The sequence below is a fragment of the Podarcis pityusensis genome (genome assembly GCF_964106645.2).
Source record: "Podarcis pityusensis genome assembly, chromosome: 5".
Classification (NCBI taxonomy): domain Eukaryota; kingdom Metazoa; phylum Chordata; class Lepidosauria; order Squamata; family Lacertidae; genus Podarcis; species Podarcis pityusensis.
In genome coordinates, this window is record NC_138032.1 from 23,093,914 (window position 1) to 23,121,476 (window position 27,563).

The window sequence follows — 27,563 nt, forward strand, 5'->3', positions numbered from 1 at the left end:
ATGAAATCTCTCCTACATCTGCACAGTAATAAAATCAAACTGCTGTGGCACCAAGAGCCTCGCTGGAAATACACCAGGAGCAAAATGTAAATTAAGCAGATTTTAATTGCATGCAGCCAACATGATTTGCATATTATTTTCAGTCGTGAGTCAGATACCAAGCTGTACATGGTGGACCTCCTGCATTTCTTCTGCGCCCTTGTACTTAAACTTGCAGCCACCCACAGATGAGAAAAGTAAGGAAAGGGTTTTCACTGTTAAATCGCTTTGGGATGTTGCAATTCATAAATGAAGCAAAGAAGCTGGAAATAAATCAACTTTCTTTTTTTTGCAACCTTGAAAACATGAGGCTTGCTTTAAAAATGAAACTGAAAGGAGGAGGGGGGATTCACGAGTTCCTAACGTGTAACCTTTACACACGGACAACAGCTCTGACCGTAGAGGCAAGCGACCTTCCGAAGGAAATGCTAAGGTTTTGGAACGAGGAGAGAAGGATGTACCACATAAATAATTGATGCATTCCTCGGGCTATATATATATGGCACAAACTGTCTCGGCACATGACTTAAGATGTTAGGAGACGCATCGCTGCCCCTGCTCCACGTCGCTTTTGCCACTCACCCAGACCTGCCGACAGCGAGGAGAATCACGCCTCAGCACAGTGTCCTGCCCTGCCTTGCGCCTCATTATCAAGGCTGGCATTGCCGCCCGCCTGGTGGGCTCTCTGACTTTGTTTCTGTGCCTCTTGCCCACCAACTCCTCTCTCCTTCTCTGGCAAAGGGAAGGAGCAGCAGCCACTGCAGCCGGCTGTAGCTCAGTGGTCCCAGGTCCCAGGTTCAATCCGCAGCATGGGAAAGGATGAAATCTGGGAGAGCTGATGCCAGTCAGTGTAGACGAGCTAGGGGAACTAATGGTCTCTGACTTGGTATAAAACAGGATCCTATATTCCCTTTCCCTCTGGGTGGCAGTGAGGCCCGGAGGTGAGAGGGAAAGCGATTAGGCAGAAGGGAGGTGCAGGGAGGAGGACCGTGGTTCCTATTTGCATGGAGAAGGCAAGGAGGGAGAACGGGGCTCTCTCTAGCCACCCTGTGGGCTGCAGAGCACCCATATGCAGCAATAGCCTGCTCTGCTCACCTGCTTGTGCTCCCCAAGTATGGTAAAGGTAAAAGTAAAGGGACCCCTGACCATTAGGTCCAGTCGCGGACAACTCTGAGGTTGCGGCGCTCATCTCGCTTTATTGGCCGAGGGAGCTGGCATACAGCTTCCGGGTCATGTGGCCAGCATGACTAAGCCGCTTCTGGCAGCACACGGAAACGCCATTTACCTTCCCGCCAGAGCGGTACCTATTTATCTACTTGCACTTTGATGTGCTTTCGAACTGCTATGTTGGCAGGAGCAGGGACCGAGCAACGGGAGCTCACCCTGTCACGGGGATTCGAACCGCCGACCTTCTGATTGGCAAGTCTTAGACTCTGTGGTTTAACCCACAGTGTGTAGGACCCTGAATTTAGGCATGTCTGCAGAGGGACAAACACACAGCATAAGATGACCACGAAGGGATGCGTTGCAACCCCCTGGCACTCTGCCATCGGTCATTCTCCTAATGGAAAGACCCAGAAACCAAGCTGGGGGGCTGCCATGCATCCCTTTGCAGTCATCAAACTAACAGTCCTATCAACTTGCTTTGGGAGCCAGTGTGGTGTAGCGGTTAGACTGCCGGACTAGGACCCGGGAGACCAGGGTTCAAATCCCTACTTGGCCATGAAGCTGACTGGGTGACCTTGGGCCAAGTGTTGCCTCTAGGCCTAACCTGCTTCAAAGGGTGGTTGTGGGGATGAAATGAGGTAGGGGGCAGAGAACCATGTCTGCCACCTTGAGCTCCTTGGAGGAAAAGGTTGGGATATAAATAAAAACAACTGGCTCGCCAAATAAAATACGCTGTAGCTAAAAAGGAGGGAGGTATACCAGCCATCTGGGCACCTCCTGGGGGGCAAAGCCGTTGCAAAAACAGGTCCAGGTGCTCTCCGCGGCACCGAAGGAGAGGTGACTTGCCCCCATCCCTGCCCAGGGCATGTGAGGCAGCGGTTAACACCCAGCCAGCCAGCACAGGACACCTGGAGCTCCCCTCCTGCCCACCTCCAATCCTCAAGATTTCCGGGAGAAGCCTTTGTTTTTGCTGCCTCCCCTCCATTCATCTCTGCTGAGATAGAAATCGTTCTGCTCCAACAAATCTCGTAAGTGAAAAGCAGCAGCTGACATGTCGCAGGAGCTGCGACTGGCTCTGAGGCCCCGACTGCCCACTTGCTGCTTTCATGCCAGGGCGCGGTGTCCCGACTGAATGAAGCTGAAGCATTGCAGTCTAACGCAGATGCAGGGAGACTGGTGTTAAAACATCACCCCCTTGCTGAAACAGGGACTTTGCCAACAGAAAGGCAGCTTCCCTCTCAACAGCCCTGTTAATGAAGCAAGTGGAGGGGGGTGGTGGAATTTAAACCAGCCTCTCGCTGCATCTAAGACTTTGCCTTCTGTCCCTTTTCAGTGCTTTTGCCACCTAAAGGCCATACCTCCTTTCTCCCACTGACAGATTTTAAATAAATGTTCAGGGCTTGGCCTTTAAGGACTTTGCTTCCCAGATTCTGTCATTATCTTTCCCCGTATTCTGCATTTGTGTTTCAAGGTCCTGTCTAATTTCCTCCTCTCGGTTGGCACTGTACTGTTGTTTTTTACTCTGCTGTTCAACCACGTTGGCATCTGCTAAGGCCCAATCTGACTCTCCAGACTCAGCCCTTCCAAGCAATCTCTTCATTCTGGGGTATTCCTTCTTCTGAAACTTTCGCATGTTGCACTTTCTAAGCAATTTTCATATAGATTGAATTTCAGGAACACATTCTGACCAGATCCTGGGCAACTCTGAGTATTATATCAAAGGTGACCCCCCCCCCACGCCCCTTATTGTTGGCTTTGCAACGAACTGTTCTAAGACAAATCAATCATCATAGCTAGAAATGCTGGCTCTTCGTCACGAAATGAACGCACATTAAACCCGTCAGTATGAGCAACTAACATTCTAATCGGCAAGAAAATCCTCACAAAGCAGAAAGAAAACCCAAAATCATAATATTTTCTCACCTTTAGTGTTTGGTATTGATAAATGGAATCAGTGTCGATGAAATATGGAGATCCCTCCCCCCCTCTTTTTTGGAATGTCTGAGGCATATGGTTCTATGAAAAAATAATAACAGTATCGAGTTAACTAATTAAAACAATTAAACTAAGTCATCAACAGCCATATTCGGTAAAATAGTAAAGATAAATGACTGATACTTTAGATCTAAAAAGTGACGGAAAGTTATAACTGTGCAATAAAACAACAGTACCATTCCTAGAGCGCAGGTATAAATCAAAGGTTACTTAAAATGCTCTGATGACAATGAAAATATTGTGCAGACCTTTTTATTTGGATTAGCAGTTATGCAAGTCAATACAAACCATGGGAACAGAGAAAAAGAACTGTGGGAGGCTTGGTCTCAGCCCTGCTTTCTATAGGTTGCTAATCTTTTCTCTGTACTTTAAAAGCGCCCTGGTTGCTTTTTCATGACTGCCTAGATCTGACGTTTCATAGTCAAGTGACGTCAGCCGCTGAAAAGTGCGTATTTGCTTACACACACTTGCACCTTGCAAGCAGCTTGCATGCGATTCCGGGGTCACTTCCAGATGACCTGTTTGCTGAGCAATTGCTCTGATTTGTTTGCAGGGAGGGCTATGAGTAAGCAATGGTTCTCACCACTTTCCCGATTTCAAAAAGTCAGGTTTCTTTTGTTTGTTTTTTGATAAGTGGGTTTGCAGCGCTAGAACACCAAATCCACTTTAATTGCACAAATCCACTGTAATTGCCATTAGGCTCTTGAATCGCTCTTGCAAAACAGCAGCAGCTTGGAAGTGGCCTTAGCCTGCTCCCCAGGACTGCCCCCCCCTTAAAAAAAATGCATTTTGCAGCAATTTGCATTATCCAGGGAAGGGCAGTCTGCGGCCCTCCAGATGTCCAGCGGAAGTAGATCCCAAATGTTGTGGCAAAACTCCACAATGGGAGCTGGACTCCAACAACACCTGAAGGAGTACAGATTGTCCACCCCTGGAATAATCTATGATCAATGCTTTATGCCTGTAAGTGTTTTAGCAGAAATGTAAGACAAAGTTATGCAGGAGCTTTGGACGAGGAATCATTACCAAGTTTTTAAATACTGTTGTGCATTTTGCTTGGATTTTTTTGTAAACCACCCTGGGGTGGTGTTGTTTGCAACCAAGCAGTATATATATTTTATGAAATAAAATTACAGTGGTACCTTGAGTTACAAACGCTTCAGGTTACAAACTCTGCTAACCTGGAAGAGTTACCTCAAGTTGAGAACTTTGCCCCAGGATGAGAACAGAAATCGTCTGCTGGCGGCGCAGCGGCAGCAAGAGGCCCCATTAGCGAAAGCACGCCTCTAGTTAAGAACGGTTTCAGGTTAAGAACGGACCTCCAGAACGGATTAAGTTTGTAACTAGAGGTACCACTGTAATACTGCAAGGTAAAATCCATCCACCCAGCAGTAGTCCTATGCTCAGTATCCAACGATACTTTTAAACTTCAAAATAATGCCATGGTTGTCATTAGGGTAACTTTGGTAGTGATTCTACATTAAGCAGTTTTATACATGACAACATGTCTTATACGGATTTCCATATTTCTTTATATGATGGGCTGAGGAGGCTTTTCAATCCTGTTCTCTGTTGCGATGTAAACAATATGGAGATGGGCTTGTGGGCTGAGCGGCAGAGCACATTTGGGCTGCCCCAGTGAGAACCCCCCCACATCTCCTCTCTTGGGTAGGAGGGCTAGGAGAAACCACTTCCCAAGACCTTGGGGAGAGCCTGCCAGTCAAAACAGGGCCATTTTGGACCAGGTTGACCCAAGATCTACTTCTGCATAAGGTGTACATTTGTACATTCAAATTTTGCGGTGTGTGGGAATCTCACTACAGAAACGCCACGGTGAGATGATCTCCAGTTAACTACAACCTTTAGTTAACTAAACACTCTCTTTAGAGACGACACTATTTTCAGGCTGTGCACATGTTGGCAAAATTTGGCAAAACCAAACATGGTACATTTTATTATTAATCAGACTGTGCTGCAGTCACAGTGCAGATTTCTGTTAGGTTTTCTTTATTATCATTTTAAGGAAAACATGATTCAGTTTACTGGTCCTGCCCCGGTTAATTTGTTGATCCTGCACTTATTATTATTATTATTATTATTATTATTAGACACAGAGGACGAAAACCAGGCTTTCAAATTGTCTCTTAAGTTGACTGCACTGCTGCCTGTTTGTGAGCATTCAGTGCTGGAAAACATGAAGCATTTATCGCTTGGCCCACAAATCAGATAAATTGAGGGTACTTAAACTGAAACTGGTTTGTGGGTGAGAGCTCCAGATAGCTATTTTCTACCCGTTTTTTCCCCCCAATGCCCAATAGCTCAATCTCATACATGTTTATTCAGAAGTAAATTGCACTGTGCACAGCGGTAAATGTGCAGAGCACTGCAGGCTTCCTAAAGCTCAGTGGGCTTGAAAGCATTTTCAAGGTGGAGCTGTTAAAACTTACGATCTCTAAGTCACACCAGCCAACCAAAGAGAAGATTATGAGCTGACATCAGCGTATGGGACTGAAATGAAACAGGAAATTGGGGACTCACCCTCCCCAAATACCCTCTTCCCAAAGGAAGAGGTAGCGCTATGGATTAGAACCTGTCACTTGAGAAGTTGCCCCTTGACAAGCATGGGGGCTGCAAATTGCAATACTGACCCTCCAACTGTGGCCTCTGCCCTTGTTAATTGATGTTCAAAGCCCAAGATGTACAATATGGCACTATGGTGGTTAGATGGTAGGTATACTCTTTATCTCTTCTTCTGCCTGGGAAGTGTTGTAGCTCAGTGTCAGATCATCTACTTTCAATGCAGAAGGTCCCAGGTTCAATCTTTTGGCATCTCATGGACAGCCGCTGCCAGTTAGTGTAGACAGCACTAAGCTACATGGGCCAGTGGTCTGACTCAGTATGAGGCAGCTTCTCATGTGGATCCTGGCCTCGGTCCTGTATACCTGAAGGAGCGTCTCCACCCTCATCGTTCTGCCCAGACACTGAGATCCAACGCCGAGGGCCTTCTGGTGGTTCCCTCATTGCAAGAAGCGAAGTTACAGGGAACCAGGCAGAGGGCCTTCTCGGTAGTGGCACCCGCCCTCTGGAACACCCTCCCATCAGAGATGTCAAGGAAATAAACAACTGACATTTAGAAGACATCTGAAGGCAGCCCTGTTTAGGGAAGTTCTTAATAACTGATGTTTTAATGTATTTTTAACCTTCTGTTGGAAGCCACCCAGAGTGGCTGGGGAGACCCAGCCGGATGGGCGGGGTAGAAATAATAAATTATTATTATTATTATTATTATTATTATTATTATTATTATTGTCATGTTCCCGTGCTTGCAGAGCAAGACAGCATGGCATTCCACCACGAGAAAAATCAGTGGTGGAGTTATAGAGGTTTAGGATCTTCTCAAAAGATGCTGTGTTTCAGGTGTGTGGGAAATTAGTTCCTCTGTTCCCTCTGTGCAAACCACTGGGAGGGTTATCTTGAGTAACTGAGGTTGAACCTGCTTGGAGCGACAGCTGTTTGAAGTTCAGGGGCTCAGTTTTGATGAACCCATGGAGCTACATGCCAGAAACACATCACACCATGCGGGCAGGGCCCACAGCTGCAGGTGGGCAAGATAGGTCTTTGAGCTCACCCAGTTAACTCTCCAGATATTGTGGACACCAGCTCCCACCATCGCTGATCATTGGCCATGCTGGCTGGGGATGATGGGAGCTGTCAATCGTAGTATCTGGAGGGGACCAGCTTGGCTAGCCTGGCTCTCCATATCGCAGATGCACCACACTGAAGTCTGGGTGAGCGATTGCGTCTATCACCTAATTTAACCTATACTGAGTGCACACAACTGCATCTACAACTGGCAGAGAGTAAGACTAGAGCACAGACAGTGCACTGGGACACAAGAGAAGAAAGGTCCAAACGATGCTCACCACTGGTTGTAACGGGGCACCAGGCATCATGGCATTGGCTAGTTGCATCTGCTGGGCCAGCATGGCCATGTTCTTCTGCTGAATCAGGTTATTGCGTCCATTGATCTCCAACTGTGTTTTTAAGTGTGGCGGTGGGTGAAGGTATTTGCAATTCTCCCTTGAGCATCGTCCCTGGAACACAGCAAAAGAGAAGAAGACTAATTAGGTTTGTCTGCTATTGATTAATACATTTAATTATTCTGGGTGAGCTATTCTGAGGCACAAAAACAGTTGGAGGAACCTGGGGCCCTTCAGACGTTCTTGAACTCCAACCCACGTCAGCCTCAGCCAGCATGGCCAGTGGTCAGAGATAATTTAGGCAGTAGTCCGATGACATAGGAAGGGTCAGAAGTACCTCACCTCTGCCTCAAAGTGCTGTTTTCCAGCACACTTTTTTATATATATAAAAAAATAGCAGCCATATACCACAACTAACTGAGCACAGTTCCCAGATGTCAACATCACCATGGAAAACAACCTAACATTGGCGTACAACCAGCAATTATATTTGCTATATGTACCGCCACCATCTGGGAGAAATAGGGCAGATCATATCAGATGTCCAGTTGAATCATTTTCTACTAGATGATATGAATCTGTTTAAAAAGAAGGAGAAGATCACCACTATTATGATTTAAGGCTGCACCACTGTGGTGCATCCTGAAGATGCCTAGGACATTCCAAACTAACAGTATGTGCCTCTACCACTCAGCCACAGCCCTTCTTAAATAAATGGGTATATTTGTACAGACATAGTAAAATTTAGATTTGGTATCCTGCCTCTCAAAGCTACTTCCTAATAATGCTGGTGACAAGACTTCATGGAAAGGTAAGGGAGAAAACATCTTCCGAAGCACAGTGAGGTAATGTCAAATTTGGATTCCTTCTAAGTCAGGCATGGCCAAACTTGGACCTCCAGATGTTGTGAGACTACAATTCCCATCATCCCTGACCACTGGTCCTGTTAGCTACGGATGATGGGAGTTGTAGTCCCAAAACAGCTGGAAGGCCAAGTTTGGCCTTGCCTGTGCTAAGTCCTAGGCGATACCCTTGTCTTTTAACAGATTAGCTCAATACACAACAAGGCCTCAGCATGCACAACTAGGAGAAGGTCAACAGCCCAAATTTTTGAGTGGCGCATAGCACTGTGTGTTGTTCATGTGCAGATTTTGTCTGAATTAAAAGGACGGTGCCCAGGGCACTGCAGAGAATGATGAAACCTTGAGTAATATTAGCAGCTGCAATTAGCCATTGACTCTCTTGAGTTTAAACATGACACAGCCAAAGAAAATCCCCTACCCACAAGCACAAGTTTCAGGTTTAAATTTAACTGCTCTTCTGGGTAATGCCTTTCTTTCGTTAACGAAATAAAGTATTCTTCTCATTCAGCTAAGAACAACGCCTTAGAACAGAATGTCCAAGTCCCACCTCCAATTCCGAAAACCTTTCAGAGAGAAAAAATTAAAATAGAGCAGCATATGACCGATAAAAATGAATTGTATACAGAACCTTCCGTCGAATTTAATGGTCAGTTTCATACTTTCCATTTATTGTAACAAGATCATCTCTGTACTATATCTTCTTGCAGATAAGTAACTCTATATGTCACTGATCCTATTCTCTGTGACCTTTCTAAGGATACAGCAGAGCAGAACGGCTTGTATGGCCCAATCCTGCACAAAGAATTATTGAACCTCATGGGGCTTGCTTCCCCAGTGGGCTGCACAAACCCCATTCTTAATTTTACAAATCCTACAGTATTCAACAAGACTCAGTCCCAGATAAGAATTCACATCAGTGTAGTCTAAAGCAGATGTCATGTCACAAATGTCAATAATTTTCTGGAGACCACACGCTAGATACCGCCCAATGCAAAATGAAGAGAAACGTCCCCACTCCTGAAGGCCACTATGCTTCTATGGGCTGAGGCCTGACTGACCCATACTGAACCCGGGATGGGGGGTGGGGTTGTCACATCAAAATGGGTGTGGCCAGAGTGCAAAAGTGGGCGTGGACAATCACCTTTTTAAAAAAAGCATATATTTGGTCCTTCACTGCCCAAACTGGGGGTCACAGAGACATTTGGGCATCACAGAATTGTAACGGGGGTCTGAGACAATGATCAGTATGTACATGTATGGGGGCGCATATATAAGTGTGTGCGCATGTGGTGGGTGAAATTCAGCATCATACTCTTCCCATCGTTCTGCCAGTGGAAGCATCCCAGCTTTCCAGGTAGAATGATAACCTACACACTGTTGTGGGGGTTCTTCCAATACCACTCCTGAGCCAATTTCAGTGGGCAAGGGTTTTTTGGGGGTGGGGGGAGGCAGCCCCACTGGACAAATGAAAGTTCTGTGCCCAGGGCTTCCATGGAGGCGGGTGGTTAAGTGGACCTCGCTCCATAGTTTCAAAAGAATTTAAACAGATAAATTCTGTGGGGCCTTGGTGGGAACGCAAAACCCTTTGCCATTCAAGCAGAAGAGTGGGCTGGGATGAGTCAGTAAAAGGAGAGAGAGAGAAAAAATGTGCAGGGAGAAAATATTGATTATGGGTGATGTAACATCGCCTATTCCATACTGACACCACCCTTCAGTGTTACAGTTCTGCCCCTGTCTGCCCCATGGTCTCCCTCATTGCTACGGCAGACACAGACGAGGCCACTGCAGATTGGCTGAGCTCAGGTCCCTATTTGACTTGTGGGGATTGACTGAGCTGAATGAGCACATCTGGTCCCTGAAACAAGCCCCCTTCAGACGCACTCTCATCTTGAAAAACAGCAATTAGTCAACAAAATTAATGTTTCCAATGATCACGGTTAAATGTATAACGGTAGAGTCTATTCTCCCAGGGACACGCGAAAAACAAAGATATAAAGAGGCACAAATTTCTTCTTGGCAGAACAAATGGCTTAATCTGAAAGGTTCCAATTCCCTTCTTTTCCGTAGTAATCAATCCAAAAAGCAGCCGTGGCAGTGAAAAACAGAACCTTAATTTAAGCAAAGGGCTGCTTGCATCAAGCTTTGCTTTACTCTCCCCACCCCCTTTTCTTAAAAAGAACAAATTAATGCAGTACAACATGCCCTTATGTTGTACTTTTGCACAGAAAGCTACAAAGCTTCTCCTTGTTATAGGTCTGCCAGTGATCCAACCCAAAGCTCTCTTGTGTCAGTGTATATGATTTATTTCAACCCATCTGCCTCTGCTCTCAGCAGCCAAGCACACATGACTCTCATTTCTGCAGCTAGCCAGTTGGCATTTGCATAACACAGTATGTTTGATGATGGGATTTTACATAATTCTTGAGATCTTGTTGGGGGTTAAGCAGCAGCAGTAGAACAGTCAATCAAACCGACTGACTATGCCGATATGCCTTTCAAAACACATTCTCACCACTACATTGGAAACCCCAGTCTGGATCAACCCAAGGCCGTGAAATGTGTCAAATATGGAGGAGGTTTATCTAACATCATAGAAGAAATACAGAATGGCCACAGCTTATTGAGGCAGAGAATGCGGGAGGTCAACAGACACCACACTTTTAAAAAAGCAGACTTTCTGTCTAGGGTTGAATGTGGGACACATGTGGCACTGTGGGTTAAACCACAGAGCCTAGAACTTGCCGATCAGAAGGTCAGTGGTTCGAATCCCCGCGACGGGGTGAGCTCCCATTGTCTGGTCCCTGCTCCTGCCAACCTAGCAGTTTGAAAGCACCTCAAAGTGCAAGTAGATAAATAGGTACCGCTCCGGCGGGCAGGTAAACAGCGTTTCCGTGCACTGCTCTGGTTCGCCAGAAGCGGCTTAGTCATGCTGGCCACATGACCCGAAAGTTGTACGCTGGCTCCCTCGGCCAATAAAGTGAGATAAGCGCCGCAACCCCAGAGTCAGTCACGACTGGACCTAATGATCAGGGGTCCCTTTACCTTTACCTTTTATGCAGCGTGGGAGGGGTGGAGTGTACTAGACGTTGAGCTAAACAGGCTTAGTGTGTGCAAAATGGGAAACCTGAATTAACCGGTGAATGAAGCAATTAACTTTTCAACAACAGGATTTACTGTAGCCATTTCTCTACTTTGGGAACCATAAGAAGAACCTGCTGAAGGACCTTCTGATTAGCAAGCCCAAGAGACTCGAAAACAGTGAGTCAGATAAACAAGGCCAAGGAAACCTAAGAAATAAGAGCCCTGGATTAGACCAAAGACCCACCAAGTCTAGCATCCTAGACCAAAGTGGGGCTGTAGCTCATTGGTAGAGCATCTGCTGGAGTAAGCCAGTGTCCCCTCTTGCCCAGGATCTTGAAATTTGACCACATCACCCTTTAGCATCTCCCACATTGCTCCTAAGATCCAGGTCCAACAAACCTGGTGATTCTGTGAAGATAATGCAAACCTTTTGACTGCCTGACAAGCTGCCTTTGGGGCCTCTCATGTGCTATGTTTCCTGTGTGGAGTGCAGCCTTTGGGGAGTGCTTTCTGAAAGTTTCTGCACGAAGGCAGCAATGTTCATCTTATTAGCTCTGAGTGAAAGTAAAAGGTAAAAAAGGTAAAGGACCCCTGGACGATTAAGTCCAGTCAAAGGTGACTATGGGGTTGCGGCACTCATCTCGCTTCAGGCCGAGGGAGCTGGCGTTTCTCCACAGACAGCTTTCCGGGTCATGTGGCCAGCATGACTAAACCACTACTGGTGCATGGAGGACCATGGTGACTGCCGGATTACACGGAAACGCTGTTTACCTTCCCTCCGCAGTGGTACCTATTTATTTACTTGCACTGGTATGCTTTCAAACTGCTAGGTTGGCAGAAGCTGGGACAGAGCAACGGGAGCTCACCCTGTTGCACGGATTCAAACTGCCGACCTTCTGATCAGCAAGCCCAAGAGGCTCGAAAACAGTGAGTCAGATAAACAAGGCCAAGGGAACTTAAGAACATAAGAGCCATGGGTTAGACTAAAGACCCATCAAATCTAGCATCCTAAATCAAAGAGGGGCTGTAGCTCCTTGGTAGAGCATCTGCTTTGCACACAAAAGGTCCTGTGAGCAATCCCTGGTATTTAAAGTTACTCTAGTGGATGTAGCCTACCTTGATTTCAGCAAGGCATTTGACAAGGTGCCCCATGATATTCTTGTAAAGAAGCTGGTAAAATGCGGTCTTGACTATGCTACCACTCCGTGGATTTGTAACTGGCTGACTGACCGAACCCAAAGGGTGCTCATCAATGGTTCCTCTTCATCCTGGAGAAGAGTGACTAGTGGGGTGCCACAGGGTTCTGTCTTGGGCCCGGTCTTATTCAACATCTTTATCAACGACTTGGATGATGGACTCAAGGGCATCCTGATCAAATTTGCAGATGACACCAAACTGGGAGGGGTGGCTAACACCCCAGAGGACAGGATCACACTTCAAAATGACCTTGACAGATTAGAGAACTGGGCCAAAACAAACAAGATGAATTTTAACAGGGAGAAATGTAAAGTATTGCACTTGGGCAAAAAAAATGAGAGGCACAAATACAAGATGGGGGACACCTGGCTTAGAGCAGTACATTTGAAAAGGATCTAGGAGTCTTGGTTGACCACAAACTTGACATGAGCCAACAGTGTGATGCGGCAGCTAAAAAAGCCAATGCAATTCTGGGCTGCATCAATAGGAGTATAGCATCTAGATCAAGGGAAGTAATAGTGCCATTGTATTCTGCTCTGGTCAGACCTCACCTGGAGTACTGTGTCCAGTTCTGGGCACCACAGTTCAAGAAGGACACTGACAAACTGGAACGTGTCCAGAGGAGGGCAACCAAAATGGTCAAAGGCCTGGAAACGATGCCTTATGAGGAACGGCTAAGGGAGCTAGGCATGTTTAGCCTGGAGAAGAGGAGGTTAAGGGGTGATATGATAGCCATGTTCAAATATATAAAAGGATGTCACCTAGAGGAGGGAGAAAGGTTGTTTTCTGCTGCTCCAGAGAAGCGGACACGGAGCAATGGATCCAAACTACAAGAAAGAAGATTCCACCTAAACATTAGGAAGAACTTCCTGACAGTAAGAGCTGTTCGACAGTGGAATTTGCTGCCAAGGAGTGTGGTGGAGTCTCCTTCTTTGGAGGTCTTTAAGCAGAGGCTTGACAACCATATGTCAGGAGTGCTCTGATGGTGTTTCCTGCTTGGCAGGGGGTTGGACTCGATGGCCCTTGTGGTCTCTTCCAACTCTATGATTCTATGATTCTAGTTTGAAACCTTGGAAACCCTACGACTAGTCAGTGTAAGCATACTAACCTAGGTTGGCCAGTGTTCTAGTTCAATATAAAGCAGTTTCCTATGTTTCTAACCTGTTCTTCACAGTGGCTGACCAGATGTCTGAAAAGTCTCCACACAAGTGCAATAGCCCTCTCCCAACAGCTGATCTTGAAAGTATTCATAGAATTGTAGAATTTGAAGATATCTCAAGGGTAATCTAATCCAACCCTCTGAAATACAGGAATCTCAACTAAAGCATCCATGACAGATGACCACCTAATATCTGCTTCAAAGCCTCCAGTGAAGAAACAGCCAGCCACCTTCCAAGAGAGTCCATTCCACTCTTGCCATCAGAAAGTTCTTCCATAGCCATAAAGACTAAGAGCCCTCCATGAATTTCTTCACATGTGTGAATTCACTGGGCGGCAAAATAGCACTGTAGAAGAAGCAGGGACTGCAATGTGACAGGAGGGGAATGATGGAGGATCAGAGAGAGGCTTGCAGGAGGCGTCTGAGAAAGACCCCAAGTTATCACACAACCAATCACATCAGCACCGGAGAGTTTATATATCACCAGTGCCATTATGCAACCCTGAAATATATATATTTAATGTAAACGACCCTAAGAGACCAAACACAATTTCCTTGCCAGGTCAACTCACGCATGCACACTTTTAAACCTAATGCATTTCCATGCATTCGTACTAACAATTACTCATGACGGTTTGTTGTCAGTGTGCGCATGCGTGTTTAAGCCCATTTTCCATCCCCCATGTGTACCGTTAGCCTATTTAAATCAATGCAGATCTCTGGCAGAGAATGCATCTCCTCTAGAATTCATCCTCTTTGGCACAAAATCTATGCGATTCCTGCAGTGTCCCTCCAGTGGCAATAAAAAAAATGGCCTAATTAGCTAAATATATCATCTAAATAAGACAGGAACAAATATACAAGTTGATCCCAGGGAGATAGGATACAGTCTGGACTGGTAAACTAAAATAATCTCCTTTCAGCATGAAACTCATTACAGAAGTTGGTTGGATGAAAGATAGTCCACACCTGGCGCTGATGCCAGATTCTGTTTCTATAAGATACAACAGCCCTATCAGGGCACTGCACTCATGGTTAGCACCAAGACGCAAACCAGAAGTGATGCCATGCTGAATAGCCCCTCCTTCTGGCATCCTCATCTGTAATGCAAATGTCTGGAGCGAGGGGGGCTAGCCTGTACACATATAGAGTTCCATGCAGTTATGGAGCTCTGATTGCTCAGAGTTACAGAACCAAGTGGAAACTTTTATGTGCAACCACAGAGGATCAGTGCACTGCTTGATAGTAAAGCTGGTTAGGGCGCCGTGTTGATAGTGCCAAGTTGCAAGTATGGGACAGCTGCGTTTTCCTGCATTGCAGGGGGTTGGACTAGACAATTCACAGGGTTCCATGATCACTGCAAATGGTGACAGCAGTCACGAAATTAAAAGACGCCTGCTTCTTGGGAGAAAAGCAATGCCAAACCTAGACAACATCTTAAAAAGCAGAGACATCACCTTGCCGACAAAGGTCCATATAGTTAAAGCCATGGTTTTCCCAGTAGTGATGTATGGAAGTGAGAGCTGGACCATAAAGAAGGCTGATCGCCGAAGAATTGATGTTTTTGAATTCTGGTGCTGGAGGAGACTCTTGAGAGTCCCATGGACTGCAAGAAGATCAAACCTATCCATTCTGAAGGAAATCAGCCCTGAGTGCTCACTGGAAGGACAGATCCTGAAGCTGAGGCTCCAATACTTTGGCCACCTCACGAGAAGAGAAGACTCCCTGGAAAAGACCCTGATGTTGGGAAAGATGGAGGGCACAAGGAGAAGGGGACGACAGAGGACGAGATGGTTGGACAGTGTTCTCAAAGCTACGAACATGAGTTTTACCAAACTGCGGAAGGCAGTGGAAGACAGGAGTGCCTGGCATGCTCTGGTCCATGGGGTCACGAAGAGTCGGACACAACTAAACAACAACAACAATGAAAATCACACAAAAATAGGGGGAAGGAGTAACTTTCAGCAATGTTTTTGTTTTCCACCACTGGAGGGCGCTCTAGGCCCATCTGAGGACACCTCTCCAGGCATAAAGGAGTGAACCATATGTGCAAGTTTGGATTCTATGCATGGACCCCAGGGGGAGGAGCTACAAGGTGAGGAAGAGGAACCTGCAGCTCTCCAGGTGCTGTCAGGCTCTAACTCCCTTTATTCCTGACCATTGGACCATGGCTGCCTGGGACTGGTAGAAGTTGGGAGTCCAGCAACAACTAGAGGGGTGCAGGTTCCCCATTGCTGACCATAGGTAACAGCTGCATTATAGCTGATGAACGAACAGTTGAAATCCAGGTATGTGTGTCATCAATTGAGGTTTGCAGAATTTGACGCGTTCCACTTTTATGTATGGAGATCGATTTCTTCTCCTGAGCATCTTGCACATGTGCAATGGGTGGCTATACAGACCACACACTGAGGCTGGGTGGGGGGGGTGTGCTCTGAGTCAAGCACTCTATCAACATAAACTGGACAAAGCTTGGGAACCTGAGAACAGTGGCCCTCTGAAGAATTTTGTGCAGTTGTCTCTTCAGGCCAGAGAAGTTTGCACGAGCCTTGAAGAAGCAAGTACCTTTGAAGCTTTCTGATTCAAGGTGTTTGGAATTCACAGGGAGGTTGGAGTGGGGGGGGTAACACCCTTCTGAAGAATATACATTAACCGGTTTTGAGCTTTTTCCTAGAATGCGGCACCACCCCACAATTACTCCAGTGAATACAAAACCTACCCAAAGTTAAGCACTTTCAGACCAAGCGCACTGCTGATTTCTCTCTTTCGACCTCAGGTGATTCAAACTTCCCCAATGAAATCAGTGTGATTTAACTTTACCTGGAACTTATATGCCCTTTCTGCATTGTAAAATGTGGCTAAATGTGCCAGATGCAAGTTTTAGGTCCACAAACACACATGCTTTCTAGGTCTCCTAAGAACAACAGGACTGGGCAGAAGACATTTGCTACCGAAGGCCGCCCCCCCCCCCCACAAAGACTCCTTCAGCCCCACATTTGCATTTGGAAAAGCCAGGAGCTGCAGAATGTCCACTTGCACAGGTGAGGAGATGCATGGGGGTGGAAATTGCTGGTACATCCTTAACCTGGGTAGCTAAGTAACAGAAAACTTAAGGTGAGTGTGGCAACATGTTCTCTATGGAAAGGGCAGAAGTTTCTCCCATTTTTTTCTAGTTCACTCCATTTCGGCATCAGTATGCAAACTTTTCTACAAAGAAAAAAAAAATCACACAAAAATTTGTGTGCATTCTTGTGTGCATTTCTCCCAATATGTGCAATTTCACAAGCATTTTCACTTAATGGAATCCATTTGGAAATACTATTTTCGCTAATCTATGCGCTTGTGTGCATGCTTACCCCCAATATCGCAGTGCAAAATTGGGAGAAATTCTGGAGGCTAGCTGAATTTCAGTTTGCTCCTTGTGTGAATTAAGTTGGTTCTGAAAAATGTGCACTGAATGAATTTATCCCACATCCCTACCACCAACGTCCACCCCTGTGCAAGGCTCTTACTATTGTGTTACTACTACCTTTCAATTTTCACTTATTGTCATTGGAGCCTGTTGTCGATACATGAATACTGCAGGTAGGCAAGTACGTAAAAACGTACACATACAATTTCAGGAGCAGTACAGAGTAGGGTAAACACTGGGGGAAACTATGCAGCAACAGAGATCGACTGGCATAATCATATGACTGGATAACAGCAGCCAGAGTACTGAAAACATCACATGGTGTGCAATATTTGCGGAAGGAAAGTATCAATTAGAGAGGCCTGTTACTTTTCCCACACTTAGATATAACCATCAAAAGAACCATCAGCAACAAAACCCCTCCTGCGCTCATACTGGTTCTGCTATGCTTTTGCAATTATAACTTTTCTGTGCTAAAGGATCTGAAAAGACTGCCCCAGATCTCCACGTCACGCAACGGGTTCTGCTCAAAGGGCTTGAACTCTACAGATGCTGGGATCTGCCGTGGGAGCCATGGAAAGAGTAAACACAGAGGTACTTCCTCATCTGTCCCATCTGTCCCATCACCTCCTGGCAAACAGAAGGGGAAGAAATGGAGGCAGTGAGAGATTTTACTTTCTTCGGCTCCATGATCACTGCAGATGGTGACAGCAGCCATGAAATTAAAAGACGCCTGCTTCTTGGGAGAAAAGCAATGACAAACCTAGACAGCATCTTAAAAAGCAGAGACATCACCTTGCCAACAAAGGTCCGTATAGTTAAAGCCATGGTTTTCCCAGTAGTGATGTATGGAAGTGAGAGCTGGACCATAAAGAAGGCTGATCGCCGAAGAATTGATGCTTTTGAATTCTGGTGCTGGAGGAGACTCTTGAGAGTCCCATGGACTGCAAGAAGATCACACCTCTCCATTCTGAAGGAAATCAGCCCTGAGTGCTCACTGGAAGGACAGATCCTGAAGCTGAGGCTCCAATACTTTGGCCACCTCATGAGAAGAGAAGACTCCCTGGAAAAGACCCTGGTGTTGGGAAAGATGGAGGGCACAAGGAGAAGGGGACGACAGAGGACGAGATGGTTGGACAGTGTTCTCAAAGCCACAAACATGAGTCTGACCAAACTGCAGGAGGCAGTGGAAGACAGAAGTGCCTGGCATGCTCTGGTCCATGGGGTCACGAAGAGTCGGACACGACTAAACGATTAAACAACAACAACAAGCAACCGACAATTGTCCATAGCAAGGTCGCATCTGAGTAATGCATGGAAAGAGGGTGGGTGGGTTGGGTGATCTGGCGATGGGGCGAGAGAGAGGGTGCGGGAGGCAGTGGAAGACAGAAGTGCCTGGCATGCTCTGGTCCATGGGGTCACGAAGAGTCGGACATGACTAAACAACAACAACAACAACTTCCTCAACCTGGTTCCCCCTGCAGAGGCTTTGGGTTGCAATTGCCATTAGACTCAGCCAGAAGATTCAATGGTCAGGGGTGATGGGAGAGGTCGCCTTCTTGAACTGGCTCCAGGTGGAGGAAAGGCAGCTCTAAACAGTATACTCATCTAAGTAGCTAAACTCCTCAGACACTATTTTTGGGCGGATTCAGGCAGCGACCATTTTGCACATGCCCCATTGGCGCATGACCGCTAATGCGCAGGTCCTTTTGGACCCGGAGGAGGGCAAAAGGGGGGGACGAGGGGGTGGAGCGGCTTATTGTCTGCTCTGCCAACACTCACTTGAAATGGTCACCACCTGTATAGCTATAATACCCATCTCTGTATCAGTGAATAAAAGTACTGGCGATGTGTGCGGGAGATACATTTATTTGCTTTCCTCCTGTTTCTTAACCAACTCCCCATCCGTTTGGAAAGCCCCCAAGTGTTTCAGCAACAAATCGGCAAAAATGTATTAGCAGCACTTCGGAACACATAATATAATCAGGTCTATAAATAAAACGCCCGCATGCAAAATCAGTGTCGGCAACAAAGTGCTTGTCTAAATAAATGTTTTAACTCGGTCTCGTTCTGGATTTTAAAATTGTGTAAGGGTGGGGTCTGGTGGGTCTTCCAAAAGAAAGTGTGTCTATTGAAGGAAGGGTGACTAGAGGAAAGGCAGTACAGATTCTATTTCACAGCCATAATTTCCATACAAGACTATATATATATATATATATAAATCATTCTGTTTACAGAACGGGGACAATCCAGCAAAGGTAGGATCTCACACATAATGCCTCACATTTTTCTGAGGTGTCTTCCAATCATCCGGAGCAGAGGGAGGAGCAGAGCAAAAGGGAAGGAGAATCAGTGAAAAACTGCACCCCCTGAAACTTATTATTATTTATTAAATTTGTACGCCATCCCCCTCACCTGAAGATCACAGGGCAGTTCGCCACATAAAAATAAAGAACGAAAACACAAAATACAAAATAAACCAAAAGCAAACCAGTAACACGCCCCCTACCACAAACACATTTAGAAAGCTGTAGAATGATCATCAGCCAAAGGCTTGGTTGAAAAGAAATGTTTTCGCCTGGCGCCTAAAGATATTTAATGAAGGTGCCAGGCGAGCCTCCCTGGAGAGAGGATTCCACAAACAGGGAGCCACTGCAAAAAAGGCCTGCTCTTGTGTTGCCACCTCTCTCGGAGGAGGCACGCAATGAGCCTCAGATGATGATTGCAGGGTCTGGGTTGGTTCATATGAGGAGAGGAGGTCCTTGGAATTACTGCAGCTCTGAGCCATTTAAGGTTTTGTAAGGCCAAAACCAGCACTTTGAATTGGGCCCTGGAATTAATTGGCAGCCAGTGCGGTCAGGTCAGGATCGGTGTAATATGCTCAAACCATCTTAGCTCTGTGAGCAAGTTGGCCGCCAAATCCCATACCAGCTGAAGATTCCAAACTATCTTCAGACGGTTGGAGTACAGTGGTACCTCGGGTTAAGAACTTAATTCCTTCCGGAGGTCCGTTCTTAAGCTGAAACTGTTCTTAACCTGAGGTACCACTTTAGCTAACAGGGCCTCCCACTGCCGCCACATGATTTCTGTTCTCATCCTGAAGCAAAGTTCTTAACCCTAATTTCTGGGTTAGCAGAGTTTGTAACCTGAAGCGTCTGCAACTCGAGGTACCACTGTAATCTAAACTAATCCATGGATCACTGGATCCAGTCCACTGAAACTATTCTAGCTTCACTCACATTTCCTCCCGGAAGGCACTTTTAATTCCAATTTGACTCTCGCTTTTATGAAATCTGGATACGGCGGGGGGGGCGGGGAATACGTATCACTATACCGATGCATTTCAAGCAACCTTGCACATCCCTCAGATGACCTTCTTCAAAAAGCAGCTAGCCTTCAGTGTTCAGTTTAATACAGACCAGAAGAGCAGGGTTTGACTGGCAAATCTATTATGCAGTGCATTATTCTAGAAAAGGGAAGATAGGGGCAGGGTTGGAAAGGAAGAGCAGCTTATTTTAAGTAAACCAGCTGCAAAAATAAAAAATCTCCCCCCTATCCCAGCACATTTAAATTCCACCTTTATATTGCATTAATTAAAATATAATTGGAATTACACATGACAATCTAGTATCTGGATGACAAAAATAATATAAAGGAAGTGCAGAATTTGTTAAGAAGGAAAAAGCTGCTGTGGTCTAATGGATGGCATTCTATTTTTATCCTGCAGAGAAGCTATCACACTGCAGGTGTATTAGCAAGTTAACATTTCTCTTTGGGCTGCAGCCACTGCAGAGAGACGCAAGTGGCCCCCAAACCTCAGCTGTGTCACGTAGGCAGGTTTTTATTATTATTACAGAACACTCAGATAATATAGTTCTGGAGTCGTTAAAATCCCCAAAGATTTGCTGCTTGACCTTGTTGGTTTATAGGTTTCAACCTTGACTTTTAATAATGCAGTGGTTTGGTTTTGATAATGCAGTGGTTTGGCTTAATCGCGCCACATGCATGCGCAGAAGCGGCGCCTCTGCCTATGGACTTTTTGGGTTCCGGACGGACCCCCGGAACGAATTTAATTCATATCCGGAGGGTCCACTGTCCTTAAAAGGATATAATGCGTAGAGTGGAAATATATGGGTTGTTGTTGTTGTTGTTTAGTCGTTTAGTCGTGTCCGACTCTTCGTGACCCCATGGACCAGAGCACGCCAGGCACTCCTGTCTTCCACTGCCTCCCGCAGTTTGGTCAAACTCATGCTGGAAGCTTCGAGAACACTATCCAACCATCTTGTCCTCTGTCGTCCCCTTCTCCTTGTGCCCTCCATCTTTCCCAACATCAGGGTCTTTTCCAGGGAGTCTTCTCTTCTCATGAGGTGGCCAAAGTATTGGAGCCTCAGCTTTGGGATCTCTCCTGCCAGTAATATATGGGTAGGGGTCCCCAATTCAGAGCTCAGAAGCACCCTAACACCCTCAGAGATATCCCCTCAATACCCCTGTGAAACTCTCCACTGCCTTGTCCCTCCTCCCAGGGGACCGCAGCAGTTGCAAGGAAGAAGAAAGATGGATATGTTTATCTTTCTCCTTTACTTCCTCTTCCTAAGTGGGACAAAGAGGAAGTACAGAAGAAGCAGAATACCTAATTGCTACTGCCAGTAAGCTAAACAAGCAGGTCCCATCTAATGTAAATTGGCCCATGAGGTTCAAAAGTGCCTATTGAAAAATCTGTTGGATGGTTAGAAGTATGTCTATGTGCATTCATAGAATTGATCCGGAGAAGATCAAGGGGAGCGCCATTTTGTGCTATAAGGCTTGATTCCCACCCCCAACTATAGCCTTCTTCAAGGGTCGACACTCACCATCCCTGGAATGGCAGGAGATGGAGCACATACAGTTGCAGCAGGAAAAGTAAATGGGGAAAATTTTGCAGTTCTCCTTTGTGCGGAAGCGCTTTTCTATTTGTAGAAGCCATCTTTGAATCCAAGCTGTATACAGTCATACCTCGGGTTACAGACGCTTCAGGTTACGTTTTTTCAAATTATGGACGCGCCGAAACCTGGAAGTACCGGAACGGGTTACTTCCGGGTTTCGGTGCTTGCACATGTGCAGAAGAGCTAAATCGCACTTTGTGCATGCGCAGAAGTGCCGAATCGCGACCCACACATGCACAGATGCGGCGCTGCGGGTTGCGAACGCTGTGGGTTGCGAATGTGCCTCCCGCACGGATCACTGTATTTCTCACACTGGCACGCAACCCAAGGTAGATTTTTTTTTGAAATTGCCCTTAGATTCACCCGGCCCGCATTATTTTATGATCTGCTTGTTCCATAAACCTGTTAAGACTGCTTGATTGTAGGGGGGACGGGACACCTCAAAGTGGTTTACAAAAATGATAATAGTATTATCCCTAAAAAGATTACAACCATAATTTAAAACATACGGAAAGTTTAAAGCATAATAGAATACAGTGGTACCTCGGGTTAAGTACTTAATTCGTTCCGGAGGTCCGTACTTAACCTGAAACTGTTCTTAACCTGAAGCACCACTTTAGCTAATGGGGCCTGCTGCTGCCGCCGCGCTGCCGGAGCCCAATTTCTGTTCTTATTCTGAAGCAAAGTTCTTAACCTGAAGCACTATTTCTGGGTTAGCGGAGTCTGTAACCTGAAGCGTATGTACCCTGAGGTACCACTGTACACTAAAACAAATTAAAACTCACACGAACTTTCTAAACATCTGCGTCAGCTTGCCTAAACAAGAATGTCTTCGGTAGGTACCGGGGGGGGGGGGAAATACAGTGAAGACGTCTGCCTGATTTCAATAGGAAGGGAGTTCTAAACAGTAAAGTTTAGTGGTGTGGGTATTATGTGGCACCTGTAGCAGTGCCAATTCTGCCAATCGAAGCGGCCGGGTGGGTAAGCTGATCTCGTAGGTAAACTGGACCCAAGTTGTGAAGGGCTTTATCACCACTGTTCAACAAGTCTCTCTCTCTCTCTCTCTCTCTCTCTCTCTCTCTCTCTCTCTCTCTCTATGGCTTATTCACAAGGCAGTCAGAGCTTATTGGTTGAAATGCATGGCGAGATTTCAGGCAGAGAAATACTGCCTTCATCTGTAAGAAACAGCATGCCATTTTGTCGTACATAAAGCAAGGCTTACTTCTGCGTTATGTAATTGGGCTCCCTTATGGCAGATCATAATTGCCCCCTTTTTATTACGCCACTTTATAACACTCCAAGTGCTTGACTTTCTGCAACAGGGCTACACAGATAGCGCTGCGCTTGATACTGCAATTAGCCTCTGTGCACAGACTATTCATAAATATATACTGGGACGGGGGAAGAGAGAAATATGGAGTCGTTATGAACTGTGGCCGTTCCATACGTCTTCATAAGAAGGAACATGAAAAAGGAGAGGGAAAAGGGCAGATGACTATCATATGATGTTTTGCTTCTGCTGCCATATCAACAAAGTTCAGGTCGAAAGCCGAGGATCTGCTAAAGCATTTGATTAGGGCACTGTAACTTCTGCAAATATTTCAAATTGTTTTCTGCCACGGCAGAACTAATTTATTGCAATACTCCCTCCGACCTGCTACGGCAGTAGTTTCCCCTCATTTTCTTTTTTTTGGATATTGTGTCCAAGCTGACGGGAAGGAGATCAGTTTTTATGTTCAGTCTTCAGGGGCTGTAGCTCAGCGGCAGAACAGATGAATATAATGACCCCACATGCTCCCCTCACGATACCCACAAATATATATATATCTGTAAATAAGCAGAGCCTGCGTCACATTTAAGGGCATCAGGCTACTAGTATCCACTTCGTAACTACTACTATATTTGTACCATTTTTATCCTTGTTGTTGCTGTCCTTATTCAAAACAGGAGCCAGTCCCCCAGTAGCTCACACTGATCCATTGTGGGATTTAAGTCTCGTAATTGTGGGTGAAACACTTATTTTTACGGACACAAAATCACCAACATCTGAACGTGAACCTCATAACACAGATGTGGCATTTGCAAGAGCCGAGGAAGGCTGCAATCCTGTACACTAGGGATACGGTGGGACGCGGGTGGCGCTGTGGGTAAAACCTCAGTGCCTAGGACTTGCCGATCGTATGGTCGGCGGTTTGAATCCCCGCGGCGGGGTGAGCTCCCGTCTTTCGGTCCCAGCTCCTGCCCACCTAGCAGTTCGAAAACACCCCTAAGTGCAAGCAGATAAATAGGTACCGCTTTATAGCGGGAAGGTAAACGGCGTTTCCGTGTGCTGCGCTGGTGCTGGCTCGCCAGAGAGCTTCATCACGCTGGCCACGTGACCCGGAAGTATCTCCGGACAGCGCTGGCCCCCGGCCTCTTAAGTGAGATGGGCGCACAACCCTAGAGTTGGACACGACTGGCCCGCACGGGCAGGGGTACCTTTACCTTTACCTTTACCTTTAGGGATATGTAAGTGTACAGGATCGTGCATTCCCTTGGAGTATTCTTTAGAGGGACAACACACCAGGAGTGGGAAGGGCCAGTTTGCACTAATCAAAAGAAGGATGTGCCTCTCTCTCTACCTCTGTACCCTTTTTCTCGTTTGTCTTTCCCTCCTGGCAAAAACCACCCCCTGCAGCTAAATATTTTATGGGTATTTCTTTTCCCCCATTGGCACCATATATTAACCATTCCCTCCCTAGCTGTGTCTCCCGCCCCAGCAAAAGTTTTTATGGTAAGCCTAATAAGGGATGTAGCAGAATTCCAAAAGACAAGGGAGCAGAATTTGCCGCTGTTCACTTATTCATCCTGTGATTGATGTTTGCTATTGTTCTCAGTCTACAAGCTGTTACTTATTTAATGGCATTTCCCCCATTTGCATTGAAATTAATGGTGTGGAATAATTAATCACTTAAAATCAAGCCAAGAGCTGAATAATGTAGTTTTTGTCGGAAGCTGAACTGCAGTGGAGCAGAAACGGTGTTGCATGTGGTAAACATGGGTCGGAATGGAAATTAATGCCTTCTTACATGCAAGAGCCAAAGTCATCTCAGGCCAAATCCAGGCTGGAGGAAGGGTGGGGGAGAAGAATTACTGCTATATTCATGTACCTGGGAGTAAGTGCCACTGAAAACTTAACTTTTACATGTACAGGGCTGAACGCTGTTAGGTGAATTTGAATTTATTTATTACGGTTGGAGACCAGCTTGTCACTGTTAGGTGTCTCTGGAGAGGGCAGCCAAAGATAAAGGTAAGTCTTTAACTTGGACGAATAAAGGCTGTAAAACTTATTTCACTTTGCAATATTATACTGCAGCTGCACGCCTTTAAACTTCTAAGCCAGGCTGTTGAGAACTCAGCTCCATAAGAGGAATGTTATTATTCCCAAAGATCAAAGTTATTGGGTGTCATTTTGTAAACACTGTGGAGCATGGAGCGCATAACATTATTGCAAGCTTCGTACGAGGTTATGATCCTTACAGTGGTATAAAAATAGCTAAAATAAACAGTCCCAGCAAGCAGGCGCAGCATAAACTCTGAAAACTTCAAAAAACAGCGCCACTCATTCTTTTTTAAGAGGGACAACTTGATTATCCCAAAGTGAAGTATTTCCTGGCTGAACTATGCTTCATTCAAATGTAGCTCAGATGTATATATTTGAAGAAACTCTGCGGCTGAATTAGGTGGGGGAATATCTTAAAATTAAACAGCTTCAGCATACTGTGGCTGTTTATCCCCACTGCACCCCCATTTTTATGACACTGCAGGGGCACTACCAGACTTACAGAATATTCGCTATACAGTTTTGGACTGTGTTTACACAAAACAAACTGAGGGTTGTTTTTTAAAAGTTTCAAAAAGGCAATTGTATAGAATCTTGTTTTCCATAAATCCTTGCCATTACAGTATCTCTGTGGATTTTCACACACACGGCAGAACTGCCAGAACAAACATGCTGTTTATTAAAAGAGGCGAAACACTATTTGAATAAATCTTTCTTCTTCTTACCCTAGGGTAACAAATTCAACCTCTTTGCTCAGGCAGAGTAACACAATTAGCCACTAATATCATTTTAGGGAGCTGTCTGAGATGTCTGCATTAATTCTGCAATTCTTTTAAAATTATATGGCCTGGTACTCCAAAATGTTGCAGCCGTTTGAATTATATTTACCTAAACCTGCAGATGTATTCCCACTGTAATTAATGTGATTGTTGTTGTGGGTGATTCTGTTGTTCCTATGAATGAAGGGTCGTAGTTCAGTGATAAGAACATCTGCATTGAATGAAGGGGGTCCCAAACCCAATTGCTGGCTTCTCCACCTAGGGTTGGGAAAAACCTGGGCTTGACCATGCCTCTCCAGGACTTCAATCAATGTTGACAATACCATGCCAGAGAAACCAAGGGTCTAATTCAGTAAAGTAAGGAAAAGGTAAAGGACCCCTGGATGGTTAAGTCCAATCAAAGGCGACTATGGGGTTGTGGCGCTCATTTCGCTTCAGGCCGAGGGTGATGGCGTTTCTCCACAGACAGCTTTCCAGGTCATGTGGCCAGCATGGCTATACCGCTTCTGGCGCAACAAGACACTGTGATGGAAAACAGAGCGCACGGAAATGCCATTTACCTTCCCACCGCAGTGGTACCGATTTATCTACTTGCACTGGCGTGCTTTCAAATTGCTAGGTTGGCAGGAGCTGGGACAGAGCCACGGGAGCTCACTCCATTGTGGGGATTCAAACCACCAACTTTCTGATCGGCAAGCCCAAGTAGCTCAGTGGTTTAGACCACAGCGCCACCCATGCCAGTACATGGTCCTGGCTCACCAACCAGGACAACACCGCATTCAACAATTAGAAACTTCAGTGGCAGAGTTATAGGTAGGGCATTAGTACATGTGTTCACATGGCTGTAGTCTACAGCTGAAAATAAGCTTCAGGAGACTCGCAAGGATACAGGTATACCATTATGCTGTGAGTGACTACTATGGTAAACAATTAGGGGGACCCATCTATTAGGGATTGAAGTCTTTTTACACCAAGAATGGGAGGTGTTTGTGTCCTGCTTTGACAAGCTTGAAACAGTGGCTGCTTTTTGAAAAAGCTACTGCGAACAATGGAAAGGAATTCCTCATTCACTCATATATTTTTTCAGCAGAGAGGGCCTGCAAAGAGGCGGGGAGAATTATTCTGCAGGCAGGGAAGAAGCATTGCTCTCACTCTGAACTGGCTTTCGCTTTATGCCAGATATACTAGTCTGCTTACTTATGTGATAGTGCATCATCAGCATGTAAGCTACCCCCCGATTGGATGGGTTCACAAAGTTAGCAAAAGGAGCCCCACTTTAAAGTAGCAGTGCCAAAGCTGCAGCAAATTAGGCAGGGAAGGGTATTAAAATAGCAAGCAATTCAAAAAGTAAGGGAGCTGAATGCACCATTTGGTGGAAAGATGGGATACAGATCCAATAAAACAGATAAATAGACTTTCCTCCACCACCAACAAAATTGTGCCCAAATTATTCTTTTGCGAACATTCAGCAAAAATAATAGAAATAACAACAACAAATGCTTTTAAAACACACCAATATTGACCTTGTATGTTCACATGCCTTTAAATATGAGCCCTGTTGGCGCCATAGATAAGAAAGTGCCCCGGTTTGAAGCGACACAAAGTGCTTTCAGATAAGTATATAATGTAGAAGAAATCTAAAATCAA

The 27,563-nt window shown here is 45.7% G+C and overlaps 1 protein-coding gene across 27 annotated transcripts in view; it reads right to left on the minus strand.

The window, feature by feature from the left end:
- MBNL1 (muscleblind like splicing regulator 1) overlaps positions 1–27,563 on the minus strand; it is a 185,145-nt gene that overhangs the window by 37,288 nt on the left and 120,294 nt on the right. For 16 of the 27 annotated variants that reach the window (XM_081008134.1, XM_081008136.1, XM_081008122.1 and 13 more), the window contains 2 exons: positions 7,125–7,295; positions 3,130–3,222 (listed from right to left, as the gene is read on the minus strand). In XM_081008134.1, coding sequence (XP_080864260.1) covers positions 3,130–3,222; positions 7,125–7,193 — 162 coding nt within the window. In that variant the 5' untranslated portion in view covers positions 7,194–7,295. The remainder of the gene's footprint in view (positions 1–3,129; positions 3,223–7,124; positions 7,296–27,563) is intronic. The other 11 variants (XM_081008125.1, XM_081008139.1, XM_081008126.1 and 8 more) reach the window with 1 other exon arrangement.